At 42.4% G+C, this 18,182-nt stretch overlaps 1 protein-coding gene across 1 annotated transcript in view; it reads right to left on the bottom strand.

Moving 5' to 3' along the window:
* Nucleotides 1-18,182, bottom strand: part of LOC117157576 (protein Fe65 homolog) — a 113,929-nt gene that overhangs the window by 45,655 nt on the left and 50,092 nt on the right. Inside the window, exon 3 of the mRNA XM_033335710.2 lies at nt 14,266-14,584. Coding sequence (XP_033191601.1) covers nt 14,266-14,584 — 319 coding nt within the window. The remainder of the gene's footprint in view (nt 1-14,265; nt 14,585-18,182) is intronic.

The raw sequence follows: 18,182 nt of genomic DNA, 5'->3' as shown, positions 1-18,182 counted from the left end.
AGGGGTTGAGAGGAAAGAGTATTATCGGGCCGGATGCTACTCGTTTCGTTTTTTCCCGCTTCGTTTCGCCGGACTGTTGAGCCAATTACGCCGATGCTTTATATACGATTTCATCGGGATTCTCGAAGGATGGATAGAAATCAGATATTATCATTATAATTATGCAGTAGAATTCTATTTATACGAATTCTGCTTGTTTGAACGAAGCCTTAGTTATGAAATTTTCCATTAGGTTTGAATGAATTTCTGTTTGTTAAATTCGTTTATTCGAACACGAACGAAGAGTAATAGTTGGCGGGAACAACGAACGGACTCCCATGATATGAATTTCAATTACGTAAACTATTTGTCCTCCGACAAGTTCACATAAACGGAGTTTTGCTGCGCGTTGTTAATGGAGATCGTGATATACGTGGCGTTTCGGAAAGGTAATGCCAAACTTCGGGACCATGTAATTCTCGTTAAAACGCGAAAAGAAAGGGTTAATAAGCATGGTTCGAAATATCATTAGTTTTGTGGTCGTAAGAAGGTTTCAATTAGTCTGGAATAAAGATCGTGAGATTTTGTTGCTGAATATTGCGCGAAGATGACTTTCCAAACTGTGAACATCCAATCGATAATGTAATTCACACGAGAGAAGAAAAAAGGTAAAAGTACATAGATTATGGCGCGTAGCTCTAATTGTACTTTAAAGATTTGCACAAAGTACATAAGAATTTCCACGAAAAGCAGTCGAAGTGATTAGCAGAAGAAATTTCGACGTTAACAAATCGAATCGAGACTATCATCTGATACTTTTAATCCGATAAGTTTAACAAAGAATATAATATTTCCTCTAATATTCTTAGATGACATATAAATGCTAATCTTATTTAACAGAAGATAATCTATATGATCCTTAATGCTTCTAAATTGAAAAGACAGATCAAATATTTTCTTACGACCCACAAGTATCGGTATATTCAGCTCTATAGTTGGCTCTATACTTCGTGGAATGCAATATTAATACATATAATGTTTGCACCAACTACATACTAAGAAGGTGTTCTATATTCTATCTATATCGGAGAACAAAATTTTTTCGCCACGCTATGCGGAAAGACCTATCATCCTATTTTAAATATTTAACGCGGAGATCCGACTCAGGTCGTAGACCACCACGGACATCCTACGATATTTTTGTTGTACAATTTACAGCGCGATTATAAATGTATGGAATGTAAATGGAGAAACGTTTGCTGTGACCTGTTTAAAATTCCTGCATTCCTTCCTTACTCTAGCTCGTTCTTCTTTTATTTCACTTTTTCCTCTTCCTCTCGATCCCCCTTCCTTTTCCTACGGGTTTCGCCATTCACCGTAAAAAAAAAAAGAAGAAAAGAAAAATGCTTCTTTTCGGCGGAAGTACGCTGTACCATAAGCGCTTTAATAACAGGCGTTGGAAGCGCGTTTATGCGGGACTGAAGGGAGGTAGTCAGTTTCGCGCCTGTAACCAGTAATTTGCATAAAACAGGTCAGTATTTATTGCAGCCTCAAAATGACGAAACTTTACCGACCAAAGTAATTCCTTTTTCATATCGTTCGTTCTCCTCTTCTTGTTACCGGACCGAAATTATAAGATAGAAATCAGCCTCGATACACATCTACATGTATAGTGGTTCATGAAAATAGTAGAAAGGATACTTATCGTAGAAAACTTTCATTATTAATACTATAATGAGATCACGGCTGTCGTGATTATATCGGTAAAACTAGGAATCAATTTGAATATGTTTATGGAAGTTACAAGACGATGTATCCGGTAAAAAATTAGTATAAAGTGTGAACAACCATTTTTTAACATATAATAAATGTTAAACTGAATATTGAGGTTTATCAATGTAATGGATTAATCGTGGAAATGTTTTTCTGATCTCTATGAAATACAGACTTGCGCTAAATAACACGTAGCTTCTTATAAAATTTTACTAATATGATACTCGCTCCTGTAATTCCTATTAGAAGATGGCAACTTTTTTATATGGCTCAATACCGGACTAACTTAGGTATGTCCGATCGTATTAATAGACTTCGTTCAACTGTGAACGATGCTAGCGAAATCGTCGACTTCTTTCACGGAACCGTAACCTGCTTTAAAGCAGCCATAGAGCATCTCCGATGAAATTGTAAAACTCACTGCTCGTACTTAATGCTTGTTCTTTCTATATCAGTTCTTATACTCGTGTATCCTATACCCTTTAATATGACCACTATACGCCTGTTAAATAAATAAATAAATAAATGATGATAATGGTCAAATTTCGTTATAGCTTACTTATGGAATCTGAAAATATCTTCTATCGTATCTCCATACGATATATTCATAGAAAGTTTCTCGAAGTATTTACATGTACGATTGTGAGCCGTTGTAGGTTCACATCCTGCAATTTCATCCCCTAACGTCGGGCTCGTCGGAATTATCGAGCGCAAAACATAACGAGCAGAAGGAAATCCCTCGATTCGAATCGTTCCCCTTTATCGAAGGCCGAAAAAAAGTGGTAGCTGGTTTTCATAAGCTCGAGGAATGGTAGGGGTAAAGGGGCGGAAAAAGAGTAACATTCGGAGACAGAAATTTTCGTGAATGGCCGAGCGTTTCCTGCGGTGGTGCTCGAAAAATCCGCAATATCCGGTGTATTTCGACGACCCACCGGCCAGTGTAAGCATTTTAATAACAAGCAAGCGACGCGCGCGCGCGAGTCTACGTCTGTCGAGATACGCAGATGTGTTTGTGCACCTCTTCCAACGATGCCCGCCGATTTGCATGAAATTGAAAGCCTCTTGGCGGTGCGCCGCGATCGACGTCCGCCGCCTCTCGTTAGAATGGAAATCGCGGATTGAAATTTTCAGCGGCCGGCCGCGCCTCCTCGTGCGTGAATGCGCCCGGTCGGATACGTTTTTCCGGGCGCCCAGGGATCGATAGGATGCGACGCGTATTCTTCGGCCGAAGAATAGCGGATTTAGACGCCTCGCTGAATCCCGTGCTATTCGAACGATTTCTCTCGCTGTAATTTACGTTTTCGTTTTCCTCGAGAAAATTCTCCCCATTTAACGTTAATTCTAGAAATCCAATTTCTAAGTTAATTTTTTAACTTGACGGCCGATTGGTATTTTCAGTTCCCTCGTATCGAATTTTCATTTAGCGTCGTTGTTTGGTTTGGATATAAAGCGAAATTTGGACTGCAACGATTTGGTGATTTTGCAGCATAAATTTTTGGGCTAATTTTTTCATAGCAATTCGTTACTTTATTTCCCTGCTTTCTACCCCGTGTTTAATTTTCACACTTTAGAAGTAACAGATTTACCAAGTTTAGAACCTAAATAGGTTTATTTTCTGTCTATAAATCGTACTTTTACATTTTTGGTTCTTAATCTTTACTTAATCGTGTGTTCCATATCTTTAAAATAAATGGAACGTGTATGTGGACGTTGATGACTCATTTTAGAACTCGAATTTTAGGTCAACTTTCGGGCTATGATCTATTTGTTCCGCATCTATTTCTATGCTTTCATTTCTCACGTCATTTGATCGTTAATATTCTGAGAATAACATCAATTTGGATATCGATAATCTCGTTATTCTACTAAATGTGAGACGAGAAAAGTGCATTTCTACCAAAAACGAACTAAATACAGGGAATGATACGTAACAGCTACATTTATTTAAAGCGTCGTGTCATGAATTTCAGAATCCTTACAGACACATATAATAATACGCTTTAACGTTTAATAGTATCCAAATTTCTCTATTACAGATCAATTTTGTCCAGAATTATCTTACACGAAATATTTGCTTTCTTATATCTAACACTTTCCTCAAACCTCATCAATTACGTAAACCATGTTCAGTTCTTCCTCGTAAAAAGAAAAAGGGTGATCTCATTTAATCCGTACTAAGTAATGGAAAAACCATCCCGGGTTGTTGCTTTAAATAATTATCGCGGCGGAGTATCGATCTTCCCTTAGAAATTTCGAGACCGACAGACATAATATAGGTTCTTCCTCGTAGCTGGGAATCGAAACTTTTCATAGTGATACAGCCTCGTTTTCATCAGTCGCAGGGGAACATCGAGATCCCGTTACACGATACGCTTTCATTTTCTTTTCCCTTTTTTCCCTCTTTCTTTCTGTTCTCGATGCCGTGAGTCGTTGAACGCGCGACGTCGAGATTAAATCTGATTGGAAAAACATCTCGCGATCGAAACGCATTGGCGTCTCACGCGGCTGCTTTGAAGATCAGTATTGGTATCAAAAACGACGTCGTGTATTCTGTACGCCGTGTGACGTATTTATCTCCGTGGGCATGGAATCGATATACATTTATAGTTGGGCGTCGCGCTATTGTAAGATGGCCAGGTATGACGTATAAAGCAAGTTGCAAAAGCCGTTGAAGAGGATCTATCGTAACACGACACATTTACGCCAGGGAACTGCATCAAACGCGCCGCAATACGGTGTTCCGCAATGCAGCGTAGCTAGACGAGAAAGAGAGCAATTTCTCTGGCGTATTATAATATGAATCGAGCGTACCGAACGTTTCTAGAAACCATTGCCCTATCTGACCTCGATTTCGAGTAACTGCTATTTCCATGTTTCCGGAAATCCACCTTCTCTGTTCTCGTAATAAAATCCTCGGTGGAACGGCAAACGTCGGAACGTCCGACTATTAAACGCGTCGATCCACTTATAGATTTTCACCGATATCTGTTTTTGACGTAGGAAAACAAAGACTGAATCCTTTTAGTCTACTTTTAATATTATGGACAATCCATTCAATTTATCGTTGAAAACGTATTCCACAAACTCAGTACAGACAAATCGGAGAGGGATGCCTATGAAACGCGGATAAACGCAGAACGGCCCCGTCGCTCGATTTGATTTAAGAGCATCAAAATGATCCGGATTCGGTTTCCTCGGGGCGCGAGAAGATAAAAAAAAATATGTCGTTGACCGAGTTCAATTTCATCGTAGTTAAACGAATCGGGTCGAAAGGGACTAAGGGGAGGGGGGAGAGAGGTATCAATGTCCTGAACAGAGAAATAATCCAATTACGTCTATGGCAGATAATCGATAAGCCGCAATAAAACTTCGATCCGGGGATAGTCGTGAAAGTTTTATCGGCGAGGAAAACGCGGTCGACGAGAAACCGCGTCGCTCGAATGTAGCCGCGTATGCGCGGTCTGTGGATGCATTCGTTGCATTATTTAAGCGTTTGGAATTATAGTTGACCAAGCTCGGCCCACTAGCGAGCGTCCACGAGTATATTACTCGTCCCTGACAACGTGGTCCACTGTATACTCGATATTACCACTGCACTGTGGTACGAGAACAATGTGTCGTTTACCTTTTGCCGGCGCCTCCCTATTATACCTTGTAGCTGTTTCTTCGTTAGACGTTGTTGAAACGTTTGTGTTTCACGGTAGTTGTACGGTACTCGCGATGCCTATTCTCATTAACGAGGTTCCTCAAGTTCTGTGGCCGACTATGTACTGACCGGCTCTACTTGCGCTACTGGGAGTTCATTAGCAAACGCTCGCAAGTTAAACTTGGGCGCCTTGGAACTGCCAGATTCCATCGAACTGTCGTGCTTTGATTCCTATATGTTGTACGTGTTGTCGGAAAAGCCGTATTGCTCGATGTTGCCATTATATTTATCTTCGAGGTGGACGATTTCGATTCTTTCCGTATCCGTTCGAAGGGTAGCTAGGGTCAAAGCGAACATACGAAATCTAAGATCGGATCAAAGAACGATAGAATAATACGCGTGACCTCGGTTCGGAGGAAAATCAGAGGATACACGGAGGTATATAGAAGCGGGATTATGCGTTGATATCAATTGGAAATCTTGAACGAGGGACGCCCTGGTTTATGTCAACCCTCTGTTTCATCGTGTTCTTTATTCGACGCGTGATCGACGATAATGTCGCGGCTCGAAATTCCCCGTGAACGATCGGTAGAAATAAGGAAAGCAAGACTGTGTTGCAGGTAACGGCGTTAAGGGATTACAGGGACGCGAGGACGCCTGCCAGCCTATCATAAATTTCCACATCGTATATGGGGAGCGTGAGACGTGACGGGCTTGAAGATACAGTGACGACTGCGCGGAATGCATACGATATCACTCGTCTGCCACCGATTCGATTTCGTTTCAAGGTCAAGCAATGTTCAGCACCCAGGTGAAAATATTCGAAGCCAAGAGAAGAGAAAAGCAGGGAGGAATTTTCGTAGTCTGCTTCGAGAGACAGAGAATGCTCGGGCCTGGGGATATATCGCGTGAAAAATGCACGGGTTAGTCCTTAACGAGTTTCAAATTATAAAAATCCTTAACCATAGTCGTTGAGTCGTAATTTTTAGACTCTATCTAATTATATTCCTATTTTGGTATCGAAATCCTCCTTTTCCCATTGCTCCAAATATGCTGTAATAAAACTGTCTACCAAATAAATGTTTCATCTGGATCAAAAGTATCAGTTTTCAATGTAAATTACAACGTCTCGAGAAAACGTTCGTTTTCTGTCAGTCCTCCTGCATCGAGTTCGAGCAGAACGATCCTGGCGAAAGACACGGAGCGTCAGAGAGTGTGGACCCTCTGTTCGGTGATCCTGACGGAGGTTGCGGTTGCGAGGGTGGCAACGAAGGAAACTAAAGGCGAACGCTTCGAGGGAATGAGTCGCGGCTAGGCGGGGTGCCGGCTCTAAAGAAAAGCTGCCCTAACAAAGGCGCCTTATTTCACGCCCAATGTATCCCGCCTCAGACACGATCGTTAAGATACCTATCCTAGCGAGGTGCGAGTTCCGCCACTTTTAGCCTCTTCCACGATACCTTCGTTCCCTCCTCTCTCCTTCGTCTTCCGACCCTCTCTTCTTTCTCTCCTTTTTTTTCACAGAACCCTTGGAAATGGTTCGTTCTTTCTCACGGGTGTGTGCGTTTCGGCTTCGAGTGCTCCGGAGGGTGTTGTCGAGGTGACTTACAACGCTCCCTGAACGCTGGCGCGTGAATTACCCGAAAACTTTCTTACCCATCTTTCCTACTTTCTCCTCTTTTTATTAAGTACAGTAGACGTTACGCTGTTTCGAAGTTGATGTAAAATAGAACTAATAATATCGTATCTGCCGGGGGCTTTTAATCTGCCATGGATGTATCCTCAGAGTAATATCAGGGGCTAAGAGAAATATAGGTACATGTACGATACGGTTCTATGAAAATATTAGGACTAGAACTTCGTTATTTAATTATATACAAAAAATACGAAAGAATTGAAATATACTGAACAGAAATCGAAGAGACGATAGAGGATGATTTTTATCACGAGCTCTTAAACTCGCTGATAAAGTAAATCTTTGATGTTGTGTCACGCGTTGAGTTACGCGATATTTCTTTATAGTTTTCGTAGTATGAATGACATCAACGAAACCGATAGAGGAAACTTACACCTAAGAGTATTTTCTGTCCCTCTCTCTTCCGTCTGTGTCAGTATTATAGAGGATGACCCGCAATTCACAGGGTAGTTCGAATAGCGACCGTCGTCGTTTCTTACGGGTTTACGCTTCCTGAATGGGCCAGATCTGGGAGGGAATTTTATCAGGATACAGGGATATGCCCATTACGAGACACCGCTTTGTACGCCAGGTCGCGATTATGCGCGCATATTCAACCCTGACGCGTGTGTCTGTCGTTGAGAAGCTCGCGTTGCCCGCACGTATCGCGACACATGCTCGCCGCTGCACAATAACCAGGCGATAATAAAAATGAAGAGGCGCTGCTTCCTGGCGTACGTTAACTCGATAGCCTTGCTGTGGTTCGAAACCGGCGAAAAGTACGAAAGACACGAATGCATCGTGGTATAGGTGATTTTTTCTCATTATTACGAGGATTATTCGAATTACATAGAAAAAGTGGAGGTTCTTCTATACTCACAGCTACAGGAATATGAAGCAAAGACACAATTGTCGAAATTCCAGTACCACTGGAAAATACTGGAATAGTTGTTGTATGTGGTCAAGCATGAAAAAATATGTGATAAAGGAAAATAATACAAAAATATTTGGTACCTCGTATATAAGAAACACATGAAAATTTACTAAAAACTGTATGTAATTGAAAGTTCTGAATCTAAACAATTACTTGTTGTACCAATTGTTTCGAGCGGTGTATATGAAATATTGGAGTTTTGCTAAGAATGAAAGACGTTTTAAGATGTTTGAGCGAAAGTCTTCTATCATCCCCATATTTCCTGCGTATCAATCCTACGTAATCCCTGACCTACCCTTTAAAAGCAGAAGCCTAGGCAGTCTACTGACAAATCCACTAACAGGCCCCTAATGGAACGCTCTTTTCCTTCTTTTTTTGTCCTTCTTTTCCCACAGCACCACAAAGAACATCGATAACGAGATATTCGCGTAATAGCTCGACGAATAATGCCCCGAAGAAGGGAACAACGATAAAAATTCAATTATCACTAGGGAACTGTTGGGCCACGGATGTTTTACATCGCGCGGCTACTCGACGGTAATCGGTCCATTTGCCTGAACACTCGGTCTACCGGTATGGCGATGAGATGATTGGCCAAAAAAGCGAGAGCAAAATGATGCATAATAACGGCGAACAGGCGTAAGTGAATACGAACGGCGATGCTGATGGCTTCCTGGAGGGAAGACGGCCCTTCAACCCCGATGGAGATTGATGCGGATTGCATTAATCTACCTCTGTCTGGCCTGTCCTTACTACTACTACCGCCAGGGACTTGCATCAGTTACTAGCTCTATGACCAAGCCAGTTTTCACCAGACGAAGAATAATGCGGATATATTAAGCGCGCCGGATGGCCGGCGTTCTCGTCCTTCTCTAGCCTCTGCTATGCTTTTGGAAAATATATAATCCAGACTGTGGATCGTGCACGTCCAGCTTGGTACCTCTGCTCCGACCGCGCTCTATCGGCCCTTCCTTCCGTTCGGTAGCAAATTTCCGCTCTCTGGCGGCACGTCAACGTTGAAACGCGATTTGTTCGCTTTCGAGCGCGTCGAATTTCACGGATTTCTCTCTATCTCTTCCTCCTCTACTTTCTTTTATTCCTTCCTAGATTTTGTCTTCCTTTAAAGAGAAAATAGGAGCTCGTTGAAGAGGATCTTTTCAAGAAGAAATTCGCAAGACGAATGGCAAAGACAAACGCCGTTAATTGATAACGTTGGTGTCTCTTAAGTCATTCCTTTGATTTCTATTTTTGATCGTTTTAGCTCGTTTCATCGTGAAACATGTTACTTTCTGTTTTCCTGGTAGACACTCGGATTTTCTCAACTTTCGTTTCCCTCGTCTTTATCTCGTCCTCTTTTGAATCGAATCCTTTGAATACCTGCCTTTCCCTTCTGGTTTACCTTCTTTTCGTTTCAAAGAACCAGGAGACATCCTTCTGGCGGAGGAGAACAGAAGCAGTTCGTTGCCTGTCACCTAACTTTCTCTCATCCCTCCCAGCGGCACCGTCAGAGTGGAACAAGGTTAAGGGTTGTAGGCGGAGATTCGACAGAAGTATGAGAGATAGCGGCAAGTACGAGCAAAGTTTGTCGCAAGTTTAGATGAAGTTCAATCTCTGAGCCAGGCGGTCGTTGCAGCTCTCTACTCATCCGTCCAACGACCCCTTTTTTCGCAGGCTTATCGTCTAATATCCCACCTCGAGGGCCGGAGGTTGGAACGAAATATCAGGACATTTCGCGTCTAGTCCCATCACCGTCCAGTTTCGCTTTCTCTGTTCTGCCGAGAGTTCGTCCAGTTCTCGCTCGTTCTTCTCTCGCCTTTGACAAAGCGACCGACCCTCGAAATTGCACCGACTCTTCTCCAAGCCATTTTTGCCAGCCGAATGTTACCAGATACCGTCTGGACACCGGATACGGTGACGAACTTTTCATCGTAGAACTTCTGCAATCGCGATGGCCATTGGGTTTTCCTCTTTCGCCATGGCCATTAGGTTTTCCTCTTAAAGTTTGGCGTAAGCGAAGATCGATGCAATATTTTGGCGATCTTGCAGTGATGACGATGCAAGACTGGGCAGGATTGCATTTTTAACTTTATGCAGCTGAATGTGCGCCTCAGTGGCGGCATTCGAAATTTCATTTCAAACTGTAAACGTTTGTTGCTTCGACTAATTGGTAGTACCATCGAAGAAAATACGGCAATCGCAAAGAATTAATAACGCAATGTACATGAGTGTAATGTTATGCATGCGTTCTCCGACGAACAGAAAATGTTGCGAAGATAGTAGCTACATCGCGTGTATTTCGTTTTTTAGTGAATCAGTCAATTAAGCTCTCCGCTCTTATGTTTCATTTCGCAGAAAGATAGTTCGTCAGATGAACGACTAAAGTGGAATCTTCAGTTTCAAGAAGTTTCGAACAGCCGATTCTGAAAGGCTCTAGACAATCGAATCTACATTTCGAACATTCGATTCCGGAAGATTCCAAATATCCAATTCTGGAAAGCTCCAATTGGCCACGATGACTTCTAGAATAGCTTCTTCGCTAACACTTCAAACTTTCCCTATCCATTATAGAAGATGAACTAGGTAAAATCGAGACCCCATGATATTAGGCAGATCGCTTAAATTTGGGGGAAAAGTAGTCCGGCAACTTATCGTGTAACTTTGATCGTCTACCGTGTAATAGTACTGTATCCAACCAATGAACTTACCACACTCGTACAACGTTCCCTTCGTTTCGACTTTAGTATCTGTCCACCATAATTTCTCGTAAAGAAAGACGTAAATCGTTTATCTGAAGCCTAACTATCGGAGCAGAGTTACTATACGCAGAACGCGTAAATGAATTGGAGCGATCCCAAGTTTGAACGATGTTCGATGCGACGTAAACGAAGTTATCCGGGAAGGTTGCGGGAAAAGATTTCGCGATCGGCAATTACCGCGGACGGTTGTCGAATAATCAAGCACGTTATTAGGTTACCGATTTTCCGGCGACGCGATGGTGACGTAGCCACCTCGGATGCATGAAATTATACGAGCACGTCAAGCGCCTAACAACGTAACACTGCGTACGTTTCAGGCGCATCAACGCAAACGAAGTTAACGTTACACCCACGATGAAAGCGGGTTGGCCTGCAGGCAGGGAAATTCGCTTTTCCACTCTGCTTCGACCGTAAAATTCGATCAGTTGCGACGGATTGTCATTCGCCGATAGCTTCATTACCTTACTATGCGTCGGACCTGGCGACAGGCGTCGATTCCAACCGATGAAACGTCCGAAGTGTTTGTTTATGTAGTTTGCGAGCATTCAGATGCATCAGTGCGAGCCTTTTAACCATTTACCTCGTAGCAGCATCGACAGTCACGATTCCATTCATCGACAGTTGTGATTATCAAGATTTCTTTCTTGTTTTAGCTTGGAGATTTCATTCGCTGATATTTTTCCTTCTTCGATGAGACAGTATATTTCAAATCGTTATCCTAAAATATCGATGGCGAGTGAAGAACGGTTTTCTTTTTTTCCAGTCGTATTCAGAATTCACGATTAATAGGAGAAGAGTGATCGTCTTCGTGGAAGGAACACGGCATCAAAATACCAGGGACGATTAAGGATCTCCTTTGGTCGATCGCCTATTGAATCCCTTCACCGTAGAACTTTTTAATTGCTTGAACTGGATGCTTCAAAGTTCGATGTCACGGTGGCGTTCCCTCTAGTCTGTTTCCTGGGTTTGCGGCCATTTAACCAAGCCAACGGAACGGTGGACTGAATTTAGGCAGCTCGAAGGGAAGACAAAGGAGAAAGAAGAGGTAATGAAGGGTGGTACAGGAGGAAGTCGTCGGGACGAGCAAGAAGAAGCCACCTTTCACGACGGAACAAGAAGTATGCGGCCTCTGCCAGACGCCAGGCGTTTCCTTAATTGCATTTTTATGTTTGTCCGGATTTCCGAGCAGCGAAAAGAAGACGAGGGTCAAAGGTATAAAAAAAGAAAAAGAGCAGACCGAACAAAATGAAATGGCGAAAAAGCAGTAGTAGTTCATTAAAATACGTGTTGATTGAACGCGTCGAAACTTGGTGCAGCTAGAGTGTGTGCGTTCACAGCAGCTACGATTCTTTTTCTGCCTCATTAAACTTCGTTTTAGATAATTATTCTTCGTGAATAAACGAGTTGTTGGATGACCAAATCACTGACTCATCGACTGGTAAACTCTAAGTTCGTCCTTTTCTCTAATATTTCAATGTACAATTGGTTTTCGCGTTTTTAGCTCGGATCCTAGACGAATTCGTAAGATGTTGAAAGACGAGGTAATAGTAAGATAGTAAGGCAGTTCAAAATGCTTAAGCCATGTGATAATATATTTATCAACTCCAAAGACTATCCTTTTAACGTCTGTTTCTTTTTTAATATTAATACGATGTGCAAGTTTCTCGACAGCTTTCCATCGAAATATCTTTCTCACGATAAAACACAATATTCGATCGTTTATTGTGGATGAATCGTGGCGACAAACTCGTCGACGATCGTGAAAAGCGATGACGAAACCGGAGGAACGTCTCCAATCTAATTCTGAAATCGACGAAAAGGAGCCGCGATCGAGTTCACGGAGACCTCGTTTGCGAGATTAACGAGTCAGGACGAGACTTGGGGTAATTCCAAACATCGCCGACAAAAGGTCCTCGAGACGAAAGGACTTAACAGCTGGGCGAGAACCGGAGTGTCGAACGAAGGAGACGCGGAGAGTTCCAGGCCGTTGAACAATCGCGAATACGGGAGGGCCGGTGTAACAGTCGCGTTCGAATAACTTGGAACGGTTTGACGAAGTTGCTCGTTCGATTCATCGGTGCTGGGTTCGTTTCTCTACAGTCCGGAAAAAGTCTTAATTCGCCATGATTTCAAAAGAATTCCGATCAAATTGGAAAAATAGACATCGAATTGATGAGAATCTCTTGTTTCATGGTTTCCATCGAAGGGAGAGAGGAAAAAAAAGAAAGAACAAAGAGGGAGAAACGACGGTTCCCTTTAAGGTGGTTCTCAACGTTTATCAGGGCTCGATAACAGCCGTGGAAGACAAAGGAGTTTCGATGAGAGTGTCGGAGCTGAACGAAGAGAAGTTTCAGTGATCGAACAAATACCTAGACCCTCCCTCTCGTGTAACAGTCGGGAATAAGTTCAAACTGGCTTGTACCATCGACTATACGTTCCTTCTGTCCGAGTCCTTTTCACGGATCCGGATTTATTGAAATTTTATGCGGTAGTCCGATGAGGTCCGACTCGGGACTTTTATCAACGATTCTGCCTGGCCGGATCTTATATTACCTAGGTACGACCACGAGGAACATTCCCAGCGAGTCGATTTCTCGATTTCGCTTCGAGAAGCCGATTTCTCGCTTATACGAAGCTTTCGACAGCCGCTCGAGAATATTACGAATAAGGGAAACTCGAAGAACCGTTGCGAGCTCGCCACCCGTTTAAAAGCAGAAACGTAATGATATTCTGATGAAAATGGTGGATTCCTGTGACGACTAATATAAATCTCGGATTATATTATGGACGTTCTGGAAATCAGACTATCTGTTTCGTCAAATCGAGTATATTAGGCATTACGTTATCGATTTTAGATATACATACAGTAGAACTTTAATTATACAAACTGATCGTAACACAAGCTGTTAGAACGATCGGATTTTTCGACGATACAGTAACTTTATCTTCATATGATCGTTAAATATCAGAATTAAACAAAAATAAATATTTTTATATAAAAATGTAATATTACCTTCAGATTTATATTCTAAATTTTCTGAATCGAAATTACGATAATACATTGTCTCTTTAACCGGTATTCGGATAGTCGGGATTTCCGATTTAAGACTATGAGAATGACACATGATAAATTATATTTCTCTTATTTTAAAATTCTAGTCGTACATGCCATTAAACTACCCTACATTTCCAAATGTCCTTTTACATTTATTTCTGGAATTACACATGTCTTTTTGAAAATATATTGGAATTAAATATGTCTTCTACGTCACCTACTTTTAAGCTATCAGTATCTCTGTATCTATCTGATTATTTTCTTCTTTTCAACTTTTATCAAAAGTGGATTTATCATGTTTAGCCCGTGTGGTCTGCTCATTTATATCTATAATATTTTCGCATGTATCCAAGAATTTAATCACGACCACGTTCTCCGTTTCATATATTATTCGCGAACGTGAATTCGTATTTAATGTCAACGAAACGAAATTAGCGAATCTCTACTCACCCTAGGTTATGGTTGTCGGTATTGTCCGGTGCGTCCTCGGTCACAGAATCCTGTGTGAGTGGACCTTGAGTGACGTCAACCCCCATGCTACCTAGATCCAATGTGGCATACGTTCTGCGGGCTTGCACCCTCGTACCACCGCCTCCGCCGCCACCGCCGCCGCCGCCAGTCACTTCGCCGCTTCTGCCACCGTTTCCGACCAATTCCTGATACAATTCATCGTACAGAGAGCTGCCGTTCTCATTGCTGTTCAAAGCATCGTCCAGGCGAGCTGGGTCCAAGTGATAGTTGGGATTCTCAAAGGAGAGGAGACCGTTTTCTGAAACACATTGAGAAAAATTTCTGTGAATTAAAATTAATTTAGTAACATCGGTGGAGAATTTGCTTAAAGGCATACGCAGGGAAACGTTCATTGGAGTATTTGATCACTTCACAGTGGAAATTACGTATAGGAGACATCATAGCAGGTGGACACGACATAACGAGTTGTAAAATTCGTCGATGACTAACACTTACAATTTTCGATGGCTACAGTCACAACAAGTAATTTGCGAGAGATTTGAGAGTAAACTGAGAGATATGCGAGAGAAGTACTAGAAGTCGTAATTTACATTCTGGTAATTTCGAATTTGTAATTCATCGTTCAATTGCTAAGGACGATAGACATTTATTTGAAAGAACTAAGGCAGAATGTAAGGAAAAAACTTCCATTCACTATACGTAAAGAAGTTATTAATTAAATGATGAACCAAATGATAATTATACTTATTTTCGGTCAAATTAGTGTTAAATTACAGCGCATTAGGTTTTATAAAAACAGAAAGAAAACTTTCCCAAAGTGCGAAAAGATTTGATCTCGATGTTAGAGGGTTAAAATCATTGAGCAATAGTTCTAAATTATATCTTTCGAAGGTCGCCCGACTGTTTCGTGAGACTGTTTTTGTAAAACATGCGTCAAACCGACACGCGCGTGCTGTTAGTCGTGAGGCAAGAGACTATCGGTAGATTAAAAACGGAGGTCAAAGTTTAGTTTTGCAAGAGCCTAAGATAGACGTAACCATTGAAAGAGAAGTATGTAAAATACTACTGCGCATATATAGAAACTAAAGCGTTTTAGTCGCCTGATGAGTTTGCGTTTGACGAAGATGTGATAAAAGCTCGGGTACGAATAACCAGATAGTTCTAGTTCTAATTTTGGTGCCACTCGTAGAAAAGTGTGGTTGACGTTACGTTAACGAAAGCGTCACGATTTGCTCGTGATATAAAACGCGAACGAAAATAAATCAACGGAAGAAAAATTGAGAGATCGTTCGAGCGGTAAATAGGAAACGAAACGAAGGGTATAGCGGATCAATCGCGAAGAGACGACCTCGCGAGTTGAAATACGCTCGAGAATCCTCGAGAGGGAAGACCAAAAGTCTTCTTCTTGACGGTGTAAGAGGATTAAAAACATTGACCGACTGATCAGGTCTCGTATAGGCTGAAGGTTGGAAAGCGTAAAAAAGGAGTGAGTTTCAAGCTCGCAGTAACACAGAGAGAAAGAGAGAGAGAGAGAGAGAGAGAGAGAGAAAGAGGCGGAAACAGAGACAGAGATATACCGATGATCATGATGACTATTATTTTAAACATGATATTTTATATTTAGCACGGTACGTTTACACTACTCACTGATGCTCCTTAGCAAGACGACAGTAGTTAGAAGGACGTTGTACAGAAACCGGCATAAAGCATCCATGCCGACGCGACGCCGGTCATATCGTTAAAAAAATCTGGCCGGTTAATCGTAAAACGTTGCGAAGAACTTCCATGTACTTATTGACAAACTATCGGGTATATACACGGTGTACAGACACGCTGGCTTGTACACAGAGAACAGGCCCGAAGAATGTGTGTGTCTGGCTACGTGTACGTGTATGTATCTGGGTGTCTAAGACGAATCTCCTTGGCCTCCTTTGTCCCTTCCTTTCTTCCTTCCTTCCTTTCTTCTATCCTTGACACTCCTATCTCTTCTGCCGTCTACCTATCTCCCTCCTGTTCTCGGTATTGATTCAACCGCGGGCTTTAAGCTCTGTACTTCGAGAGCTCGAGCTTCTTTCGGTCAAATCGACGCGGAATTCGTGTTCGACCAGAGTCGCTTGTCAAAAAACGCGCCACCTTTCGTTAGTTGCATCACTTTCCATGGATTAAATCAAGAATCGTGTTATTATATTTGAAATAGCAACTGTAAACACGATAGAGGAAAACACTGGCGAGATAAAAATATGAATGAAATTAATCGAGCGGACATATGCACGATTACAAAGTGTTCGATCAAAGACAAACTATTTTTAGTTCGCGAATTTCTGTCCCATACGCTTTTTCCACGGATCTGAGGAAACAATGGGGCCATCGACAGGAGAGATAATTAACCGATCGAATTACGCGAACGAAAGTTGCTTCTGCAACCCTTTGATGCTACCTCTTTCGGCTAATTCGACGTTTGTTACGACCCTCGCCGGTTTTCATCGACTGCAGCTATATTTCTGCCCGGAACAAGAGGGTAATCAGTTTTCTCGCGTTTCATCTATCTCTGACACACGAACGACCATGAATCATCCTTGTTCGCCGATTTTACGATCCGCCACGTTGAAAATTTCCCGATCGACAGAGTAAAAAACGAGTTCGTTAATTTCCAGGTGCTCGACTTCATGATTATCCTGAATGTCCGATAAAAGTTGAACGACTCGAGGGGGAAGTTCAGATGAATCAGCGAATGGGCGGCATGGTTAGGGGCGACAAATTGGCCATGTGGTCGCGTGCTCGTTACACGTGCCACGAAGTAGATACTCTAGTGTTTTGTTAACATCGATACATCTCGTTATTTCGAAAGCAGCTCGAAGGAACGAAGAAGGAAGTACAAAGAATGAGAGAGAGAGAGAGAGAGAGAGAGAGAGGAGGGGAGAGAAAGGGAGCATGAAAGTTTTAGGGGAAAAGAAACGGTTGGAAAACGTTGGAAACCCGAAGGTTGATTTTACGGCACTGCCGTTAGCAAGAAAAGGCGAACATGGCTATAGCAAAAAGAGCGAATTCGTGGTAATTGTCCGCGATAGAAGAACGCTCGTTTAGATTCCATTAACTTCTTTTCGTGAATATTTTAGCTGTGCAATCGGCTTACGATCTTTGGATGGTTAATTATTTAAAGATCGAATGGCGGAAGGAAGCAAAAGGAGAGCGTGTAATTCGTAGGGTAAGTCCGATGGAAATGTGCGAAAGATTTCGTTAATTCAGGAGGGACGTCGGATGACTCAGCAGAAGGGTGGATCGTTCGTGTACGATAAATTGGCTGGCGTCGCGATCATATTGCCGCATGTTCGTTATAGATACGACCGAAGAAATGCAGTTGCAGTTGCGAGTTGCAGCTGCAGCGGTCTTTTCCAACGGACTTCGTTATTTCATAGAGAAAAGTTTCCTCGAGGTGGTCGAAGAGCGAAAACTTTACACTTATGCCGTGCGTCTGTCGCTCTACTTTCACCGGGTAAAGAAAGAATGCAAGAAAAACAAGGAAGAAAGAGGACGATATCGTTCGAACGTGGCCAAATTCGTGGCATCGATTCGATGTTTGCAACGATCCGAGGTTGGTTAGGAGACCGCACTGCGGAGGAAAACGACACGCGGCGAACAAGAAAATAGCAAGCTTGTTCTATTTTCTCCTTCTCTCCCTCTCTCTCTCTCTCTCTCTCCCTTTCTGTTTGCAACTTTTTAAGTCGCCATCGAAGTCAGCAAATTCCGCGGACGAGCGAATACCGAAACGAGGCCCCCGAATAGTGCATTTCGTTATTTCGACCCCGCAAGGGAGGAGAAGAACGAGAAACAGTCTACGGGAAGAAGTAACCGGAACGTAGGTCGTACGCGAGAGTTTGAAAGTTTGGACACGCTTT

This window comes from Bombus vancouverensis, chromosome 6 (assembly GCF_051014615.1).
Source record: "Bombus vancouverensis nearcticus chromosome 6, iyBomVanc1_principal, whole genome shotgun sequence".
NCBI classification, from domain to species: Eukaryota; Metazoa; Arthropoda; class Insecta; order Hymenoptera; family Apidae; genus Bombus; species Bombus vancouverensis.
Note: the sequence above shows the minus strand (reverse complement) of the source record. Positions and strands in the feature narration are given on the sequence as shown.